Here is a 22,162-nt window from a genome sequence, read left to right on the forward strand (position 1 = left end):
AATGAAGCGGGGATTTAAATCTTCCCCGCTTCATTTGCATAAACATGGCTGCCGCTTTTTTCCGGCTCGGGGCTTTGCTGGCAAAAAGCGCCAGTCTAGACGGGGATCTTTCGGAAAATAAAGCCTTTTCCGAAAGATCCCTTATTCCTGATTTTAAGAGGAATAGGGGATCTTTCGGAAAAGGCTTTATTTTCCGAAATATCCCCGTCTAGACTGGTGCTTTTTGCTGGCAAAGCCCCGAGCCGGAAAAAAGCAGCAGCCATGTTTATGCAAATGAAGCGGGGAAGATTTAAATCCCCGCTTCATTTGCAATTGCGCTGTGCCTAATTTGCATCCCTTTTACGGAAAAGGGGTGCAATCTAGACACAGCCGGAATGCTTTATGCAAACTTGTGATGGCGACTTGTCCACTGACCAAGGTGTTTGTTATCCTGGCTTCTAAGAGGACACAGAGCTCTTGGGGCATTTCACCACAGACATGGTGCATTGCGGGGGCAGTTCTGGCCTGGGGAGGAATGAAGGTGCCTTTGCCTTTTCTGACAACCAAGTGCTGGAAAGGAGTGTTCATAAAGTTTGACAGAGACATTTAAACCAGCTGTGCATTCATGAGTGTGTCTGAGCCACCCAGGGAGCTGCAGAACAGCAGTGAAGGGACAAGGAAATGGAAGCATTCCGTAAGGTAATCCTGTGAAGTGGTTGCATAAGCTAGTAGCAGTTATAGGGTGTCAGGTGCACTCACAGAAGTGCCCTTGAGATTGTTTCCTGGTGAGCTGATCATGCCACTGGTCCCACCTTCTTGCTCTCTGGGGCTTCCCAGCACCCTGTCCTGCTGGGCCAGATCCTCTCGTCTCCCCCAAACAAGGCACAGAGTTTGTGTAACTGTCCCCCTGCAAAACAATGCAGACACTGAGCCACTTCAGCTCTGGGAGGGCTCAATTCTAGAGCTCAGCGCTCAGGAAACCAACCCCCAAAAGGAATTCAAACCCCAAATACATCCGCCTTTCACTATGTAAAACATTTTTTTAAAAATAGTCCTAAAGCACTTTAAAGACTAACAAAACATGCAGATCAGTGTTTCTTATACTTTTTAAGACTGAAGAACACCAAACAATATTTTTTTTTATGGGGAACACCTAGGATTTTTTTGTTGAGGAAAAAAAAGCCCCCGGGGAAAAGTCGTTGAGAGGGGAAAAAAAAAGGAGGCTTGTCCCTTTAAGGGCAGCCATTTTGAATTCTGTTCTCTCCGCAGCACACCTCCGACTGCCTCACGGCACACAAACAGGCAGAGCACGTGGCAAGCCGTGTCTCGCACTCCCCGTACAGCGTGGGTGCTGGGGCATTCCTAGTGCGGGGCAACGGTGCCCTGTCACACACACACACCCCTCCAGATTCCCTCTTACCCCTGGTTTCTTGTCCTCCTCATTCAGGGGTGATCTCAAAAAGAAATCTGTGTTTCCATGGTCCCAGCCCGAGTGATGGGCCATTTCAAAACAGTACGGCTGCAAAGCCATGTACCACCTCATGATGTGTGCGTTCATATCCTTCATTGTTTGAAGCCATCGTAAAGGTGCATGATCGGTAATTACTCGGAAACGGTTTCCTAAAAGATAATAATGAAGCATGTCAATAGCCTACTTTATGGCCAAAGCCTCCTTTTCAATAGTGGAGTATTTAAGTTCCCAAGGGAATAATTTATGGCTTATGTAGAGGATAGGATGTTCTTCCCCTCCTCTTCTTGGGACAACACCGCCCCTAGTCCGACAGCCGAAGCAGCGGTATGTAAGATGAAGGGCTTTGTAAAATCAGGCTGTGGGGCATGGATCAGTTGGTCTTTCAACACGTGGAACGCCTGGTTGCACTCCGCGGTCCATTGCACCTTCTTGGGCAAGGCACTTCTGGTCAGGTCTGTCAGAGTTGCTGCCAGGGTCGCAAAGTTGGGGATGAAGTGACGGTAGCATCCGGCGAGCCCTAAAAATTGACGTACTTGCCTTTTGGTTGAGGGTGCCAGGTTGTCCCTCAAGGCTCTGACTGTGTCTACCAGTGGCTTCAGTTTACCCCTCCGTATGGTGTACCCCAGATATGATACCTCACTCTCTCTGAAGCGTCACTTGCTGGGGTTTGCGGTGAGGCCAGCTTCCTTTAGTGTTGTCAGAACAGCATCTAGCCATTGGAGGTGTTCGGACCACGATACACTGTACACTATGTTGTCTATATATGCTGAGGCATACTGCCTGTGGTCTTGTAGCACCTTGTCCATTAGTCTTTGGAAGGTCGTGGCTGCCCCATGTAAGCCGAATGACATCTTCATGAACTGGTACAGTCCAAATGATGTCGAGAATGCTGTTTTTTCTCGGGAGGCTGGGGTCAGAGGAATTTGCCAATATCTCTTAGTCAGATTGAGGGTAGATATGTATTCTGCCACTTTGAGTAGGTCTAATAACTCGTCAACCCAGGGCATTGGGTAGACATTGAACCGAGATACCGCATTCACCTTTTGAAAGTTGATGCAAAATTGAGTCGACCTGTCAGGCTTTGGGACCAGGACTATGGGGCTCCGCCATTCACTACGAGACTCCTCCACTACACCCCAGTGTAGCATCTGGTGGAGCTCTTCCCAAACTGTATCCCACATTGTCTGGGGAAGGGGTCACACGGGGTCTCACACCTTTTTACTGGGCTCAGTCGCGATGTGGTGATATGCCAAAGTCATATGTCCTGGTTGGTCAGTTAAGACCGATATGAATATCTGCAATAGTCGGCATAGTTCAGCCTGTTGACTCAGCCCCAGCTCACGTCCCAACTATAGGGGCAATGGGTTAGCGTCTTCCGCTCCCCAGGGTCCCAACTCGGGTTCGGCGGGCCCCGGGTCAATCATTAAACCCTCCCGATTCTTCCAGGTCTTCAAGAGGTGGATGTGATAAACTTTGGTATCTTTCCACCTTCCCGGCATTCTTATTTCATAGTCAACCTCTCCCACTTGTCAGACTACCTCGAAAGGTCCCTGCCATTTAGCCAACAGTTTGGAATCCTGAGTGGGTAGCAAAAGGAATACTCTATCCCCTGGCTCAAAGGTCCTTAGTCACGTCCCTTTGTCATAATACCTTGCTTGCCTCCCTTGGGCGGTTAATAGATCTACCCTTGCAAATTCCTCCAGGGTGTGCAGTTTTTCATGTAATTTAAGTATGTACTGCACCGAGCCTTGCACCCGGGTTGCTTGTTCTTCCCAGGCTTCCTTAATAACGTCCAGTATACCCCGGGGTTGTTGCCCATATAGAAGCTCGAACGACGAGAACCCTGTGGACACCTGGGCTACCTCCCGGACCGCAAACAACAGGGTTGGCAAAAGCCTGTCCCACTCCTTGGGGTCTTCATCCACCAATTTTTTTAACATACTTTTTAAGTGTTCTGTTAAACCTCTCTACCAATCTGTCTGTCTGGGGGTGGTAAACAGAGGTCTTTAGTGTCTTGATCCTCAATAACAGGCAACGCTCCCCCATCAATCATGATGTAACGTTAAAAAAGTTCTTCACTAGCTCCGCGGCAATGGTAGGTGCAGTGGTATTTCTCAATGGGATAGCCTCCAGGTACCTTGTTGCATAGTCTATTAGGACCATGATGTACTGGTATCCTGTTCGTGTCTTTTCGAGGGGGCCCACCAGGTCAAAGGCAACCCTCTTGAAGGGGCCCTCAATTACTGGTAAAGAGACTAGAGGTGCCCTGGGTACTCCTTTGGGGCTAGTCTTTTGACATTCAGGGCACGAGTCACAAAAATCCTTCACCTCTCAGTATATCCCTGGCTAATAAAAACCTCTGGATAGTTTTGTCATATCCCAAGTGGCTGTCATACCCAAGTCACAGTAGCTAAGTGGGCTAATCTAATATAGCAACCTCCCTCCATAAAAGACTTTGGTTTCACCTTCAGCTTAGTATCATAGTAGTAATCCTACTGGAACTCTGCCCAGCTGATGGTGCTCAGGAGAAATCCAGGTGCGGTCCTTCTGTGCAACCATCTGGGTGATCAGCATTACATGAGCAGGGTGGTTTGCAAGCATCGGACAGGTTGGCAGAGCTCTGCAGGGGAAGAGTACATGATCCCTTGCCGTAAGTGAAGAGACACTCCTCCCAGACATTTCTAGTAGAGTGGTTCTCCAGCTGTGAGCTATGACCTGGTAAAGAACAAAAATGGGCAACTGAGAGGTTTGGAGGAGATTTGGGTTCATAGGGGATCTAACATAAGAACAGTCAGACCAAAGGTCCATCTAGCCCAGTGTCCTATCTGCCAACAGTGGCCAATGCCAGATGCTCCAGAGGGAATGAACAGAACAGGGGATCATCAAGTGACCCCTCCCTTGTTTCCCATTTCCAGCTTCTGACAAACAGAGGCTAGGGATGGCTTTCCTCCCCATCTTGGCCAGTAGCCACTGATGGACCTATCTTCCATGTATTTATCTAGTTCATTTTTGAGTCCTGTTAAAGTCCTGGTCTTTATAACATCCTCTGGCAAGGAGTTCCACAGGTTGACTGTGTGCTGCATGAAGAAAAACTTTCTTTTGTCCGTTTTAAACTTGCTACATATTCATTTCATTTGGTGACAACTAGTTCTTGTGTGATAGGAACAAGTAAATAACTTTTCTTTATTCACTTTCTTCACACCAGTCATGATTTTATAGACCTCTAACATATCTCTCCTTAACGTTACGTCTAGACTGCAAGCCTCTTTCAAAAGAGGCTTTTTTGAAAGATGCTTTTGAAAAAGCCTCATTTGAAAAAGAGCGTCTAGTCTACAACCAGTACTTTCGAAAAAGCAAGCCACAGGCAGTCTGGATGCTCTCTTTCGAAAAAGCACAGTTTGCATTACATAACGCCTTTTTTTGAAAGAGCACTTTCGAAAAAAGGCATTATTCCTTGTAAAACAAGGTTTTCCACAGTTGAGAAAACTGATTTACTTTCGAAAGAACTCAGGAGCAGTCTAGACGCAGGGGAAGTTTTTTTTTTAAAAAAGGCCACTTTTTTCAAAAAAACCTAGACACACCCTCTGTGTCCTCTTTTCTAAGCTGAAAAGTCCCAGTCTTTTTAATCTCTCTTCATATGGAACCCGTTCAACCCCTAATCATGTTTGTTGCCAAAATGGTACTCTTATGAGTACTTAATAAAATGGGAAAAGACTGTCGTTGCCAGCCTTAGATCAACTCATTGGGATGTGCAGCACTGTTTTGTTAGAGCTAGAGTTTCCATGAGCAGGGTCCTTTTAGTGCTACCAGTCATTCACAGCCATGGAGCTAAATATCCAAGTTTTAAGGGCCCGCTCTGCTCACTGCTCAGCCTAATTAACCTACATCTTCATGAACTTGAGAAGAAAGGAAAGCAATGGACAATCTTGCTCAACCTTGGTTGTTAAAAGTACATTTCAAGACAGGCACTGCACATCTATTAAGGGCCAAAATTCTTCTCTCGGTTACACTGAAGGAAATTCAAAATAACTCTCCTGGGGTCAGCTGAGTTCTCCAGATTTACAGGAGTGAGGTTAAAAGCAAGCTTGGTCCCTTATCTCTCAGCAGTGTTGCCATTCAGCCAAAACCTGCCCCAGTCAATTTTTCAAGCCCATTTCTGGTGTGGGCAAAGACATTTGGTTTTATAAAAATACAGGCAGTCTGAGGAAGCATGAATAAGAATGTTTTGCTCGCCCATTTCTTAGCTGTGATGATTAGAAAGCTCAGACAGGGAACATGTTCCTTCCCCTCTGAGCTCAGAATGGCGATGAAATGGATCTAGAGGTTTCGGCTGGAACACTTGGTGCAAGGCTGTCCAGCAAGGCAGAATGCGGCTAATCCACAATGACTCAGCTGCAGGGTCCACCTATGGTCCAAGGCATTGACAGAATGTAGTGATGGGCTGCAGTCAGCAGGTGGCATGCACTTATCAGAAACATAGATGAGGCTCAGTCAGGCCACAAATTCTTGTACAAGGGGTTGAAATTATGCTACTTTTGTCATGTCTATTGGAGCCAGCAGAGAGAAAAGGAACACACAGAAAAAGGAGTTTTATAAGGGGTGGGAGGGAGAGCAAACAAGAGGTCAATAGTCCAGAACAAAGGCTGTGATCAACACTAAGGTACAACTGATGAGACTAATTCTGTGCGTTTAGGACAGGGAGAGCATCATGGTGATGATGACTAATTTATAAATCTTATTTTGCATGGCAAGAGCTCCTTCCATCCATGAATTGCAAAGTGCTGTAGGATGTTACTTAGGGTATGTCTACACTACCACCCTAGTTCGAACAAGGGTGGTTAATGTAGGCAACCGGAGTTGCAAATGAAGCCCGGGATTTGAATTTCCCGGGCTTCATTTGCATATTGCTGGGCGCTGCCATTTTTAAATCCCCGCTAGTTCGGACTCCGTGCCCGCGGCTACACGCGGCACGAACTAGGTAGTTCGGATTAGGTTTCCACAAGGAGTAATGGTAGTTCAGAATAGGAAGCCTAATCCAAACTACCTAGTTTGTGCCGCGTGTAGCCGCGGACATGGAGTCCGAACTAGCGGACATTTAAAAATGGCGGCGCCCGGCAATATGCAAATGAAGCCTGGGAAATTCAAATCCCAGGCTTCATTTGCAACTCCGGTTGCCTACATTAACCACTCTAGTTCAAACTAGGGTGGTAGTGTAGACATACCCTCAGAGTGTAAGCTCCTGGGGCAGTGCCCCGCAGGGATTGTGTTTGTACAGTGCCTAGCACAATGAGGCCCTGGTTCATAACTGGGATGCCTAGAGGCTACTGCAATAAAAATAATGATCATCCCAGTAGCCCTGTGATGCGGGTCTGCATTATTATCCCCCAGCTGGGGAAACTGAGGCACAGAGTGAGTAAGTGGCTCGCTTAAGGTCATCCAGAAAACCTGTGGTAGGTGAAAGAAAAGAGCCTAGTTCTCTTTGATGTCCAGTCTTGTCCTGTGGCTGGAATGCCATATCACTAGGGGGAGAGAGAGTGAGCCAGTTAGAGTGGCATCAACATTGTGTCTCTTTTTAAAGCTGGGCATCATCATATATATAGTAGCCTGAGACTCTGTAACTGAAATGCTGGCTGTTGCCTCTGGGCGGCGCTCTTGCCTCAGTCACGTCCTTCGCGTCCCGCCATGGTGCTCACCTGACTTCTGTGCCACTCAGCTGGGCTGCCACGGGGGAGCAAGTGGTGCAAGCAGCCATGTGGGCGCCGCGGTCCCTATGCAGCACCCCCGTGGGGGCGGGGCTTGGCCATCTACGTCACTGCCCCGCCCCCCTTCCCCTCCCGCCGTGGCACTTGGCTAACTTCTGCACCCCTCAGCCGGGCCGCCGCGGGGAATCCCAAACGGCCGCTTCCGCCGCTTGCTCCCCAGCGGCGGCCTGGCTGAGCAGCACAGAAGTCAGCAGAGCACCATGGCAGGAGGTGAAGGGGTGGGGCGGTGACATGCAATGTGACAACAGCTCCAGGCCCCGCTCCCGGCCGTGAACGTCACCGCCTCACCCCCCCTTCGCCCCCCACTGTGGTGCTCAGCTGACTTCTGTGCCACTCAACCGGGCCGCTGCGCGGGAGCAAGAGGCACAAGCGACCGTTTGGGTTCCGCGCTCCCCATGCAGCACAGGGAGCACGGTGCCCAAACGGCCATTTGGGCTTTGTGGTCCCCCGGATGAGAGGCAGGAGGGGGAGGAGAAGAGAAAGAGAGAGATAGAGAGAGAGGCAGGAGGCGGAGAAGAGCTGAGAGAGATGGGGGGAGGCAGTAGGAGGAGGAGAGAGAGAGAGAGAGAGAGAGAGAGAGACGGACGTGGAGGAGAGACCCGAAAATCCCGTCTTATGACGGGCTATTGGCTAGTTTTATATTAAAAGGGAAACACTCATTATCATGCCCCACAGGTGAGTTCCCATGAACTTCAGTGGAAGGCTTCCCTCACACGGATGGAGCTAATGCAGGGTAAGGGTGACAAATGTCACCTGTAATGACTGGCCAGGAATCCACAGGAGCCATTGCCTTTACTCAGGGCTTGTCTTCATGTACAGGGCTGCCAAAGCACTGAGCGAATTCACCTCCCCATGAGGTGGTAGCGAGTCAGGGTGGGAGGAGGAGTTCTTCGGAAGACAGAGCTGTCTGCGCAGGGGGGGTTAGGTGGGGGGGGAGGAGATTTACACATAGTCATAATGAGGTGTTTGTAGTGTAGACCTGGCCTAACAAACCCACGTGGTCTCTGGAAGTTTAATGGCCTCCCTGATTCCTAGTGAAGAATCACCAGGAATTAGGGATCTTTATGGGGGAGTAGGTTCATTCTGAGTGGCCTTTAGGGGAGCTGTGCTGGGAGCACAGAGGTGGCTGGAGACAAGCAACCCATGATTTAAGGAAAGCCTCAGTGGCTCTGTGAGCGACCCTGCTTGCTGACTATGAGGCAGCTGCTGTGTGGAAGCTCTTGGGTTGTCTCTGATGGAGCCGTAAAGGAAAATCATTTTCTGTAGCATTTGGATGAAGAATAAAACCGCCACTCGCAGGCTCTCTCCCTGTCCATGTGATGTCCCACTGCCACCAGAGGCAAATTTCCAGAGCAGCACAGGACACTTCCGCTAGTTATTATTAAAACCCCAGAGTGATTTTTCCCAGAGCATGCAAACCTCTATTCCAAACACTATGCAGACTTGAAAACTGTTAGCAGGACATGCGCTAAAAGCTACAAGATGCCACAAAATAGGACCAAGGGTTTGTGAGAGTTCCCTAACTCAACTCAGTAATGAAGTGCATAAGCAAAGAGCTTTATTGGTCAGGTCTGCATCGCTTCTTGTGTCTGTGTTCAGTCCCCTCCCCGCCAACACACACACACAAACACTGTCCCCCAGTGATGGCACCAGTAGGAATAACCACTATCTGGTCTAACGGAGCAGCTCTCTGGGGACACAGAGGTTAGAAGACCAGCAGCGGCCAATGCTTTGTTCACACAATAACTCCCCCTTTTTGCTAGATTGGTAGAACTGGATCATGGGAGCCCAGGGATGGGAAAAACAGGAAAGAGCTTAGGTGAAGGGGTGGAATCTCCATCTCTTGGGCTATGTCTACACGGGCAGGTTCTTGCGCAAGAATCCGCAGAGCGTCCACACTGCCCGCCCGCTCTTGTGCAAGAAGATTTACAGTACGGCGTGGTAAGAGAGGGCTCCTTGCGCAAGAGCTACACTCTTTTCTAACAGGTGTAAGCTCTCTTGAGCAGGAGCTCTTGCGCAAGAGGGCAGTGTGGACAATTGGCAGGAGTTTCTTGCACAAGAAAGCCCTATGGCTAAAACAGCCATCAGCGCTTTTTTGAGCAAGAGAGCATCCACACTGCCATAGATGCCGTTGCGCAAAAGCACATCTCTCACATGGCAGTGTGGACATGTTCTTGTGCAAGAAACAAGTTCTTGCACAAGACTTCTTGCACAAGAACCCTTGCACAAGAAGCCACCAGCGTAGACATAGCCTTGAGGTTTTTAAGAGCAGGTTAGACAAACACCTTTCAGGGATGGCCTAGATAATATCGAGTCCTGCCAGGAGTGCAGATGGGACTTGATCTCTTGAGGTGCCTTCCAGTCCTATGAGTCTAGGAGCATTGACATCCCACCCAAAGTTCTGCCCCAGCATGTGCTGTGCTCATTGTAAAACCTGAGATGGATTCTCTGCTGAATGGACTCCCCTTTGGTTGGTCCAAAGACCTGGGCATGAATCTGAAGTGGATGGTCCTAGGCAATCGCAAGGTGGTGTTTCAAGTCTTAGCTGCCACTCCAAGGTTGTTCCTGGGCTGCTCTGGAAGTCTGGGGCATCAGAGCTGGTTTCCCCCAGGGACACTTCATTTGACAAAATCAAAGGAGGAAAGGAAATTATGTTATTCTGATTTTCCTGACGGGGGCAGCAGCCTAGGTGGCTCCTGTGGCAACCCCTCCCCCTCGCCCCACGGCCACCGTGGCATATAGCAGTCTCCAAAGTTTGCCTGTGTCATCCAGTGAGCAGGGTGCATCAGGGCCCTCCTGTGCCAGCTCTGTGGATGGTATAAGTCTGTAACCATCAGTAGCAGCTCATAGTCAATCAGCAGGCTCCCTGTGGCTCAGCCAAGATAGCAGCCATCACCTTTGTCTTGGACCGTGTTGGGCCTGATCCATCCTTGGTGTGACTCTGTGTCACGTGGCTGGCGAGGACGCACGGTGTGGTGCTCTGGTATGGAAGCTGCTTTGCAAGCCCCAGTGGTACGGTGTTGGAGTGGTTGGCCTCTGGTTGCAGGAAGCGATTGGAAACAGGCCTGGTCCCTGTCACGTGGCAAGGGGTGGCCAGCAGGAAAGAGCAGCACTAACCAGCCTGCATCTCCACAGTGATTCAGGGAACTTCCTTGACACAGCTCTCCAGCTGAAGGAAAACCTGGGCTGCGGGCTGAGCTGGATGCTGTGCGGTCATGTTGCTGCCCCATGGGAGGCTGGGCCCAGGTGCAGAGGCAGAGCTATGGGCCTTTGCCGGACGCTGGCATACTAAAGTCCACCTCAGAGCTCCAGCTAACCGGGGGGCAGAGCTAGACTTCGGGGCACGTTCCCTCTGCACAGAAACCTCTCCTCTGACCCATGTTGGCTGTGCTGGGGGAATGTGCTGTGGAGAGCAACATGCTTTCCTCCATTGGGCGGGGGTACTTTTCATTAAGGACTTCTAATAACTGGCTTATGGGGGAAGGGGGCAAGGAGTCATTATAGGGGAATGTGACTGGAGCCATCTTAATTAAATCAAGGAAGAACCAAGCCATCCCTTTGATTGAGGGGTCTGTCAGCCTCTTCCCCCTCCCCCGCTTCAGCTCCCCGCTCCCCAAACTAATTATTTCAGGTTACACAGAGGTCACAGTTTCATGGTGCCTGGGCAGGTAAGAGGAAAAGGGCCCGTTTTCTCCCCGGTGTACACTCCACTGACTGCAACAGGGCTGCTGCAGGGGTGAATTGGGCCTCTGAATGCTTAGCCGCATGGCAGGTTTGCTATTAATTCCTCCCACAGCAAGGAGAGAGGGGGTCCTCTGCATAGGAATGCTGCCTCCCCCTCGCCTGCTCTCCCAGCTGCAGACAGAGTAGGCAGTGGGAAAGAAGCCCTCTTGCTCGGGCAGATAAATGGCATGTAACTGGGCAGAGGGATCCCAACATTTGTCCCCAGGGAGCAAAGAGCCGACGGTTTGAATCGTTCCCTTCTTTTCAGGGCAGCGATCATTCTGGTTGTCAAGTTGGGGCTTTTTTGGCAGCAGTTTCTTTAGCATCCAGATGAATAATGGGCGTCTGTGAGCTACTTCAACTGGACTTTAATTTGTCTTCATGAAACTCAGAGCAGCAATCCCACATGGCCCCTCTTTTGCTGCTACCCCACGTAAATCAGCGCCGAGCGATGCCCCACACGACAACTCTGTTCCCTTAAACAATACACCGGGCCCAGCCTTAGCTGGGTGTTCCTTCCTGGCCTCGAGAGGTTAAACATTCAGATTCGCAAACAACTTACCAGGAAAGAGGGGGAAGCCAAAAAAAGTTTGTGCAGAACTGCAGATGAAACTGGCAAGTGATTGAGCTCTCCATGGAGATCATTGGACCAATGGCAAGGATGGAAGCTGTTTATAGGGGAGGAGCATCTCCATGGCATCCAGTGAAGCCTTTTCGAGCAGCTACTTAATGACAGTCATTCTGCTGCTTACAAATCACTGCAGCTCTGCAATAAAGGAGCTCTGGCAGAGCTTTGGGTAATAATTTATCCAAGAGGGGAAAAGTAGAAATTCCCTTTTTTTTCCAGAACATTCCTGCTGAGCTGTGAACTTTGGAAGTTGTGGGACTTTGATAAGGATCAGGTAAGGAGCCCTGAAATATTTAGTGAGCTAGTTTTTTGTGGCAAGTGCATTTAGTGTTATTTCTACAGCACAGGGTACTGGAAAGTGCAGATGTTTTTTCTGCTGCTGATGGTGTCTTGCAGGCAACACTAAGTAAGTAGGAGAATGTATTCGAAAGTTAATGTATAACTAAGCCATAGTTTGGAGGATCTTTTACTTGCAGGTGTATTTAGACAGAACATTTCTTTTTTCCCACTGCACAAAAGTATTCTAAAATTGTAATGGTTTGGTTCAGTAACACCCCAGATTTTTGTTTAGTTTTGCACATTTTTGCATGTTTAAAGACAGGGTGACTGTTGCAAATCTTCATTTGCTGGAAGTTGCTGGATTGTTTCACTTCTTTTTATTTTGAATCTCCAGCATTTTATCTTAGCTATGTAATGGCTACATTATTCAAATGAGACACCAGCAGAATTTACAATTACATCTGGCTGTTAGCCTGGCATAGAAGCGATGCTACACACCTCTTTGGCATGAAATAACATTTGTATTCTAATTGTGATTGCATTTCTCTTTGGAAGAAATTCACGGCTATGACTGCCAAAGTAGTCAAAGGGGTTTAGACGCATCTCCTATTACATGAATAAATACTCTACCTCTAAATCTCCTAGGTTGCTAGAAATATATTTATACACCTTGTTTCAAAGATGGCAATGCCCTGCATAAAGAGAAAAAAGAAATTAATAGAAGAAATGGAATTTAGTTATCTAAGAAATACTCGGGGCACTTTAACAAATGCAGGAGACTATTATTTTGGGTTGTCATCCATGGAATTAAAGTCTACCAAGAAAAGGGTTAGCACCCAGAAGGAGGTACAAGTCTGGTCTGGTGCACTGTAGTTCGAAGATAGCGTAAATAGCAAAGCTGCTTGGATTCTTGGGATTCAGAAGACAGCTTGCTGTAAATGGCCCAGATGATCTCCAACTGGCTTGTGGAGGAGGCTGGATGGAGAAGGGGGGCTCCAGCATCTCTGGTGTGACTTCAGTGGTATCTGCAGGGGCACACCAGGGATCAGTGGAGCCAGGCTTATTGTGAGTGTCAGGTTGAAAGCCTGCTGACTGTTGTTAGCTGCCTGTTTGTTAGGGAACTTGATCTCTTCATGTTGTCCTTGCAGGATTGCCCCTTTCCCCCCCTTCCCTCACCTCGTTTCACCCAACACCTCCTGAATGTTGGACCTGCCCATTCTGGCCTCCCCAGACATGGCTGACAGCTGGTTGAACCTACAGTCAGAAGAAGAAAGAGGACAGGAGAGCAGCATGGGGGACTCTGCCAACCTGGATGACAGCCTGACTAGCCTACAGTGGCTGCAAGAGTTTTCCATCATCAATGCCAACATGGGCAAGTCTTCCTCTTCTCCAAGCAGCTCGGACCCTCATGGCTACCACAAGATCCCTGGCTCTGCTGCTCCTTGTTCCCCCTTGGCCGCTGACCCAGCTTGCATTGGGATGCCCCACACTCCCGGCAAACCCATTTCATCTTCCACCTCCAGGACTGCTCACCTGGGGATGGGCATACAGACCCAGCCTATGGAAGACATAGATTACAAGACCAACCCTCATGTGAAGCCACCTTACTCCTATGCGACGCTCATCTGCATGGCCATGGAAGCCAGCAAGAAAACCAAAATCACCCTTTCAGCCATTTACAAATGGATTACGGACAACTTCTGCTACTTCAGACATGCTGACCCCACCTGGCAGGTAAGGACCCCACCAAGCCATCCCCCCCCTTTGCATCCATCCCTAGAGATGGACATGTGCAGAATGCTGAAGGGGTTGGGAGAGATTTGCCCTAGGTGATCCAGTACTGCAGTAATGGTGCCAGTAGATGAAGTCAGATAGTCCTCAAGAGCTGATGGTGCTCCAGCCCCAGATTGGGCCAGAGCAGAACAAGAAGGAGTAATACGAATTGTGTTCCAACGTTGTGCGCCTAGCATCCACTGCACATGTGTTTAATGGAGCAACAGGAACTGTGCTGCCAGTTCTAAATGGTTGGCAGAAAGGGGAGTCTTCCTGTTGATGTCGTTTTAACATTGGTAGCTGACCTCTTAATGATGGCACTCTTAGAAGCAGTTCGTTCTTTCTTTCTCTCTTTCTCTCTCTCTTTCTTTAATTGCTTTTGGTATGTTTCCTGCCCAGGCCTTTTGCCTTGAGTGAGCATTCTGTAGCACACAGGAGCTGCTGTAAATGAGACCACAGCCCAATATAAAGAGGAATTTACCCTTGTAAAGCTAGTGATTGTCTATCACACCGCCGATGCTGGACAGAGGTTGAGATGGAAGACAAAAGGACAAAATCCTCCTCTGTTACATCAGCAGACTTTAGTGTGCTGCACGCATGTAAAGGAGAAGAGCTTTTGGCTCGGAGAGCACAGGGAGGAGAGACAGAGAGGGGAAAGAAGAAGTGGAGAGGAAAGGCTGAGAAGAACATGAGAGAAGGGGATGAGAGAAAAGACTGGGGGACAATGGCAAAGGGAGGATGGTAAAAATAGCTGAATGGATAAGGGCAGGGAGATATCTGTGAGGTGTTTAACTTCTGTATCGGGTTCAGACACATCGGCCAGGTTCCCCTGTTCTAGAGATTAGAAACCCAACAGTGCCTTGAAAGACAGCTTTGACCAGGCGAGCTCTTGGCTGCAGTAAGACATCCATTATCCTGCGATAGCCCACTGCCATTTTGAGGATACTGAAAGGTAAAAATTCTGCTCTAAGGACCTGAAACTCCTCCTGCCGTTGGATGGCACACCCGTTGGGAGGCATTTCCATCCCTGAGTACCAACGCCTTGTTCTCTTCAGATGTCAGACCCGGCAGCCCCCAGACTGAGGAGTCATTTCTTCACTCCCTTGCGGGGGGGGGGGGGGGATTAGTGAATTCATCAGATCTCTGAGCCAGCAATTTCTACAGCCACAAAGGAAAAGATCTAGGGGAAGGGTTAATACCTTCATGTAGAAAATCCCTGATCAGCAGTGCTTAGATCAGCAAACACCATCTTTTCCAACCTATAGCACAACGGAAAGCTGTGTCCCCATTCAGCACAGAGCCTTGTATCCTTCAGTGGCTTGTGGCATGAAGAAGGGGAAAGATTTCATCCCTGTGATGAGAGCCCTGAGCCTTAATGCTCCTTTGCAAACAGAAAAACCTGTCCAGGGCCAGCTTCTTTTGCCTCTGTTTGAAGGAGGAACAACTTCCCTAGATCGCTGGTGACCATTACGACACTGATAAATAATTCCCTGCACTCCTTTGCAGGCTGAACCATGCCTTAAACTAGCTGCAGCCCCAAGAGTTAACCTGAAGATGCTCCCCAAAGCTCATGGGGAGAATCACTGAACCAGGTTCATCTCTGGTCATACCCTAGGCCCTCTAGGGTACATACTCAACATGGGGCCTCCCCAGCTATACTGGCTCCATGCCCTCCCCTCCATGGAATTCCTGGCACAGGGGGCGTTCCAAAGATGCATCACGGGGAGGAGGAGGTGTGGCCAGGGTGTTCCCACCCCCTGGTTAATCCCAGGCTGCTGCAAGGACATATGGGCCATGGCAGGCAAGGTGCCAATTGAGCGCTGCCCTCTCCTGCGCTAGAAACTGAGCCAGCCGAGCAATCCCAGGGTCAGGGAGGCTCAAGCTCCTCTTGGAGTCAATGCTGGCTCTGCATCAGCACCTGGGTGCATCAGGCCCATCGAATTTGAGTTCTTGTGGCCATGGGCACTGGCCAGCCAGAGATTAAATGGTTGCAAATCCAACTGCCACGGTTCAGTTGTGTGCTTACCCCCTTAACGTGCCAGCTTGGTCTGGCTCTCGACCATTTTTTTAAGAACTTTGAGAACCTGAAGACCAAACCTGCACTGCTCAGGACTGACACCGGAATGGTTCTGGGTTTAAACCAAATAAATCCGACAAAACAAGGGAGTGGACTCAGATGGAGGTTTGCTAAGACTGAGGTCCCGAGCCGTGCAGCAGCCATGGGACCATGACTAGATCAACTAGTGCCCACCGCCTTCCATGCAACCACATCCACTCTAAACTAGGGTGAATCTTAGGCATCTTCAACTCCCACCTTGTGCTTGTGACAGCTCCCCAAGCTCCATTCCAGCTGGCATGTTCAAGCTGAAATGGGAGGGGGCAGCAGTCCCTGGTTCTGTAAATTGGGAGCGATTCCATGCCAGCGAGCAGGGTTGCACTACCCGTGTGTGGAGTATCAGTCCAAAAGGCTTTCAGCAATAGTGGTTGAGGGAAACTCCCCTACATAAAGAACCGTCACCAAAGAGAGTTCTCATCAGTCTGCATCCCCTAGCAGGCGCAAGTCAACCTGTTTGGGCACTGGGGAATATACAAGAACAGTCAGCCAGGAGGCAAGTGCTAGTATTTTGACTTCTCCAAATTCTGGATAATTACCATATTTTCAATTAAACAGGTTTAGTAAAAGAAAAAAAAAAGCTCTCAATCCCTCTCTGCAAAGATGCAGGTGGTTAGATTGCTTGTTGCAGGGAGGAATGATAAATATGCTAACTGGCTGGGTAATAATCAACTGCAAGCCAGCTAGGCTGAATGAAATTTGGGGCTGGGAGTGGAGAATTTGGCTTGGAATTGTCTGACCTTTGTAAGATTTCATTAAACAGTAAATTCTGAATCCCTGGAGTCTGGAATGTTTGCTGGGTTTTTTCCCTTTCTTTCCCATTATCCCACCACCTGTGCTCTCATCATTTTATTCCACTTCTAGTAAGCAGAGACAGACTCAAAAGGTCATGCCACCCATATGCAGGGGGAGAGGGATAGATTCCTGTGGGAGCTGCATGCTTTGGAAAAGAGCCAATTTGCCCAGGGAGTTTCAGCCTGGAGGAGGGGTGTTGGTTTTTTGTAGGGTGTGTGGGTTTGTTTTTTGTTTTTTGTGAGGGCTCCAGGCATTCAAGCTTTGTTTTTACTATCCAGCAATACGGATTATGGATGAATAAGCATAAAGATATCCAGGCAACATTTAAAAAAAAACCTCCACCATGTCCAATCTCTTAACACTCTCTTGGCTTTGTATAGTGTAACACAGCATTATTTACCCAATAACTGAGTTTCCTTTCTGATTATGCACATCACTCCAGACATTCATGTTTTTCAGAGGAGCTCGACGGGAAGCAGAAAGTTCCTTTTTTAGTTCTTTTTGCAGCTGTTTTGATTTGTGCTTAGGAAGATACAGACAGTGATTTCATACCAAGCTTTCCTACGTCTTGTGGACAAATTCACTAATGGTGCTCAAAATCGAGGTGCAAATCCATTGCATATAGGTGTTTGTGTCTAAGGCCCAACACCCCATGTGCAACCGGGTAACAATAATCAGCACATGGACACGTGCATTTCTGAGGAAGAGAGCACGCATACCTGAGTGGGATCTAGGTGCCAGGATAACACTAGAGATAGCAGGACTCATTCATTTACCAATTCATTCCCCCCTGTTGCTAACACTGGCACAGCTCACACCCCCCATCCTGTCTTTTCATGGGAGTGATCCACATTCAACAGAAAAGACTCCTATGAAACTCAGGGAGCTCTGGATCAGGCCCCTTGGCTCTGGCTATTTTGAATCTGCTTGGAATTGAGATGGCTGCCTTCCCTTTGGTACTCACACAGCTGCTGGCCAAGGAGGTTTCTGCTGTGCCGCACAACTCGGGATTCGGCCTGGGATGTGTTTTCCTCTTGTAGTCATTTCTGTCTCCCGATTGTCAGAAGGCCCCAGGTGGTCCTATGTATCTTCACCCCATGGGAGCAGTTTACATTTTGTAATGGATCGTTTACAATGTTGTACATGTCCAACCTTGCTGTTTTCTCTTGGGTTTAGAATTCCATCCGGCACAACCTATCCTTGAACAAGTGCTTCATCAAGGTGCCACGAGAGAAGGACGAACCGGGGAAAGGTGGATTCTGGAAGATCGACCCTCAGTACGCAGACAGGCTCATGAATGGGGCCTTCAAGAAGCGTAGGATGCCCCCTGTGCAGATCCACCCGGCCTTCACCAGCAGAGTCCAACAAGAAGCCGGGACGGCTGCTAACCAGGCAGTATCCTCTTGGTCCAACCACAGTGTCCTGAATGTCAACATGGAGTCACAGCAACTGCTCAAGGAGTTTGAGGAAGTCACAAGTGACCAGAATTGGAACCCAGCGGATGGGAAAATGGGCCACAAACGTAAGCAGCCATTGCCCAAACGTATGCACAAGACAGCTCGCCTCTCTAGCTCCCCCTTGCTCACCCAGGAGGAACAGACGGAGCTTGGCTCATTGAAAGGTGACTTTGACTGGGAAGCTATCTTTGATACCACCTTGAATGGCGACTTCTCCACTTTTGGGGATCTGGAACTCACACCTCCTATTAGCCCAATAACTAGAGATGTGGACTTGACAGTGCATGGAAGGCACATTGACTGTCCACAGGAATGGTGCCCAGTTGGACAAGATCAGGTCCTAACAGAATCCAACCAGAACAACTTGGACTTTGATGAAACCTTCATGGCCACCTCTTTCCTTCAACATCCCTGGGACGAAGAGAGAAATGATTACCTCTCAAATTCGGTCAACATGGACCAGTTGTTTGACCTCAACGACTCTTCTTTGCCAACAGACATGAGTGACTGGAGCAGTATGGGATCTTTTTTATAAGAGGCTGCTGCCAGCTAGAAGGATCAAGTTAAACCCAGATAGACTTTATCTATTAGCAAGATACTCCCATTGCTGCTGGAACTTACAAAGAACAAGATCCCTAGAAACATGTTGACTTTTATCAGCTGCAAAGTACGATCAGTGACAGTCACTCTAGAAGAAACCCAGAAAATTTGGCTGGATATATCTCTAAACAACATGCCAGGAGAAGTCTCTGCCCCTTGGGTTTCTCTAAGGGAAAAATAATTGCTTATTTTGGGACTCTGTTTTTTTTAAAAAAAGAAATGCAGATTATCCTACTTTTTGTGGGAATGGAAGGAGCATATGTTCACTCTAGGACAAAGGAGAACAGTTGCTGAGTTTCATGCAAGAGCTGAAATTTCCTGGTGACTTAGAAATTGCACATGGTCTACAATGTCCTTTCTCCTTCTCCATTTGCCGCTCTCTATTTGTTTGTTTGTTTTTTCTGTCCAGGGATATTCCCAGGTACAACATGAGATAATTAAGTAACAAGTAAATAAAAGTCCCTTCTGGATTCTATACATTCAATCTCCTTCCTGAATTGGGGCTGGAGAAGAAGATGAGATCTGTAAAATCAGATGTAAATCAGCAAGTTAGCCTCTTCAGATGTTTATAGTCTATTATATATATATAAATATATCTCTATTCAAAGATACCTATATTTTTAGCACAATCAGTAGAGTATCTCTTTGATGGGATGGCAGTGGAAATGTTTTTTTCTGTGCTGTATAAAGACTAATGTTAATTGTTCTACAAATTAAAAATGAAGCATGTCAAGTGTTTATTGTAACAAAATATGCAAAGGAAAATTCCTACATTTAAAGCAATTAATTTCTTGAAGAATCAAGAAAAGGATCAAGACAGGAGAGACGGAGAAGAGACTTGACCTTCTCCAGATTGTGCTCTTACTTATTTGTGTATCCTGAACTCCTGGTTTCGGATTATGTGCAGCTGTATTTGCTGTAAGGCCCAGAATTGTGTCACTGTGAACCTGCTACGTTTCTGAATGATGACTGACAAAACCATGTTCTCTTCGCTGATCAGAAACTGTGATCCGAAAGCATCCCCTTCATCCGCTTGCATGTCAGGCTCTGAACAGCCTTTGGGATGAGCCAAGAGACAAATCAAGCGATAAGTGATTAAGAACTGAGCTTTCTTCTCCCTCAGTGAAGCAGCTATGATCAAATGTTGCTTTCTTTTGGAATTGTTATATTGGGGGTTCCCATGCTCACACCAGCTGTTGATTATTTTGTTTATTTAAACAAATGTGCTTGTATGGGATGAACAAAAAATGAAATCTCTGTCCAGGACTCAGTCAGGGAGCAAGAGGCCAAAGACTCTGCTTGCAACAGACGTTAGTTATGAATGAAAGCAGAGTTTAGAATTCTCTTCTCTGCCTTCAAAATGTGTCCCCTTTACTCTGCTCCCCTCCTAAGGCAATAATTATTCTCAGCACTTACCACCTCTAGCCTGCTGCACAAGGTTAACCAGCTAATTCTCACTGCACCCCTGCAAGGTAAGTATTATTATCCCCATTTTACAGATGGGAATGACAAGGCAGCAATCAATTAATTGGTTTGACCACATCTAGTAGCAGCACTTCACTCCCAATCCTGTGATCATACTGCCTCCTAAAGGTATGAAGGGGATGCCAGCAGGCTAAAGGTTTCTCCAAAGCAGCTAGAAATTAACATGGTATTTTCAAATGCCTGGAAAGGCAAAGCAAGGAGAGGCAAAATGCCTGACTCCTTTCTTAAGACTTTTAACAACCCAGGATCAGAACCTCAGCTGGTGAAATTTGCCAGAGCTCGCTTAACTTCAAAAGAGCTATGCTGATTTACCTGCTGACGATCTGCCCCTAATTGGTTTGCTAATGGGAGTGTGGAAAGGTGTCTGTGAAATATGCATAGGCAGCAAAGAAATATTATGGTAGTTAAAAATAAAAAAACCTCACAAAAACTTGAATTCAAGCTCTAGAGAATCAGATTCTAAGCCTCTCTGTTGGTACAAGTAGTATAGTTAAGGTTAGGTAGCAGCTAGTTAGCAGAAATGAAGTTACTTTGGAGTGTGTTAGACTTGTTGAAAAAGTGGAAAACTATAAACTTTTTTGTTTGTTTAGAAACTATAGTAAGAATATAGGAATCTTGATATGAGCAAACTAACTTAGCTGGAGTCTAATTGTCATTTAAAAATAGCCTGATTTAATGCTGGAAAAGAAAACCCTTGTATTAACTAATGAATTAACTTGCATTCAAGGTCACAGAGGTCGGAAATGCAATGCATTCCATGTGGGTTTTCAGGTACATAGGGCTAGCTCCTCAGCTGGTGCGAATCAACCTAGTTCCACTGATGTCAATGGAGCTATTGAGGCTTACAGCAGTAGAGGATGCTGACCCACTGATCTCCATACTGGTGGCTGCTGGAGTGGAGTGGAACAATGAGGGTATGTCTACGCTTCAATAAAAGATGTGGGGCACAGCTGTGGCTGGCCCCAGTCCACTGGTTTGAGCTCAGGTTGTGGGGCTAAATATTGGTGGGAGCCTAGACTCTGAAACCCCATGAGAAGGAAGGGTGGGTAGAAGCCAGAACATACACACTGCGGTTTTTAGCCCCACATCAAGAGCCCTGCAAGCCCAAATCAATGAACCTGGGTTCTGAGACTCATTGGCATAAGATTATTCCGAGGGGCCATGGTTTACACAGGGCTCCCCTGGGTCTGGCACACATGCAGAGGATACAAGCTGCCATGGCTGCCAAATGACTCCAGAGGTTGGTCCCCGTTTTACGGAGGACTAATGGGAAGTAGGGTTGGAATTTTAACATCTCAAGTACTCAGAGAACAACCGCCAAACCGAGTGGGGGTGTCGTTGGCCAGCATGCACTGCTGTGACAGCTGGCTGTGTTGCCCAACGGTGAGACATAGCTGCAGACCTTCATCTCCATTCCAAGGCTACCTGTGCTCAGACTGGGCCTAGTCCAGTGTGGGGGTTTTATGCTTCATGTTTTTTGTTTTCTCCTGTTTTGGGGCCTGTTTCATACAGATGCTGGAAGAACTGCAAAGATAAGTGTGCAATTTAACCTTTTTCATGGAAAGCTATTTACAATTAAAAAAACATGGCAAATGGAAAAATGGGTTTTGCCTCCTTGTTTCCTAAGGCTTAGCATCGCCTTCTGTCTAGTACCTACGTGGCTCCCATTTGCCATGGCAGCCACTCCCCAACCTTTTAATGCGTTTATCCTCCCAGAACTCCTGGAGGTGAGGTGGCCGGTGTGGTTACCCTCAAGGTATAGCTGGGGAACGGTGGCTAAGGAACTCACCCAAGGTGAGACCAAACATCTGTAATGGAGCAGAGACTTCCGTTCAGGTCTCCCAAGTCTAGAGAGTGCCCTAACTGCTGGGCCATCGTTCTTCTCTTTTCATGGAGGTAAAAGGTGTTTAGGGATGGGAGAATGACATCCGTCTAAGGGATCAAGATGTAACATGCATTAACTAATTAATTGATTAATTATACTAGCAGACTTACCCAACATTGCACCGGGTCCTTCAGAGCAGGGTTTTGGGGATGTCAGAGAGGTGCAGGAGGCTGGGAGACAGGGGCATGTTCTCCACCCTTAGATTACCCCAC

The 22,162-nt window shown here is 47.9% G+C and overlaps 1 protein-coding gene and 1 long non-coding RNA gene across 3 annotated transcripts; one reads left to right on the forward strand and one right to left on the reverse strand.

The window, feature by feature from the left end:
* Window positions 1–747: 747 nt before the first annotated feature.
* On the reverse strand, window positions 748–11,636 carry LOC142819098 (uncharacterized). Its single transcript, XR_012896807.1, has 3 exons — window positions 11,498–11,636; window positions 1,400–1,599; window positions 748–886 (listed from the first exon to the last, which is right to left on the reverse strand). It is a non-coding gene; the product is annotated as an uncharacterized LOC142819098 (long non-coding RNA).
* Window positions 11,637–11,690: 54 nt separating this feature from the next.
* Window positions 11,691–21,666, forward strand: FOXJ1 (forkhead box J1). Of its 2 annotated transcripts, none has more exons than XM_006136471.4 (3): window positions 11,691–11,837; window positions 12,991–13,576; window positions 17,700–21,666. In XM_006136471.4, the coding sequence occupies exons 2-3, from the start codon at window positions 13,043–13,045 to the stop codon at window positions 18,513–18,515; spliced, it is 1,350 nt and encodes a 449-aa protein (XP_006136533.1). In that variant the 5' UTR covers window positions 11,691–11,837; window positions 12,991–13,042; the 3' UTR covers window positions 18,516–21,666. The 2 variants fall into 2 exon arrangements, with proteins under 2 accessions (XP_006136533.1, XP_006136534.1); XM_006136472.4 differs by lacking the exon at window positions 11,691–11,837 and adding an exon at window positions 11,854–11,969.
* The last annotated feature ends 496 nt before the right edge of the window (window positions 21,667–22,162 follow it).

This window comes from Pelodiscus sinensis, chromosome 20 (assembly GCF_049634645.1).
Source record: "Pelodiscus sinensis isolate JC-2024 chromosome 20, ASM4963464v1, whole genome shotgun sequence".
NCBI classification, from domain to species: domain Eukaryota; kingdom Metazoa; phylum Chordata; order Testudines; family Trionychidae; genus Pelodiscus; species Pelodiscus sinensis.

Excerpts from the sequence above, each read along its gene's own strand:
- FOXJ1 (XM_006136471.4), top strand. The coding sequence starts at position 13,043 with ATGTTGGACCTGCCCATTCTGGCCTCCCCAGACATGGCTGACAGCTGG. Across the intron at positions 13,577-17,699 it reads ATGCTGACCCCACCTGGCAG|AATTCCATCCGGCACAACCT; the intron begins GTAAGGACCCCA and ends TCTTGGGTTTAG.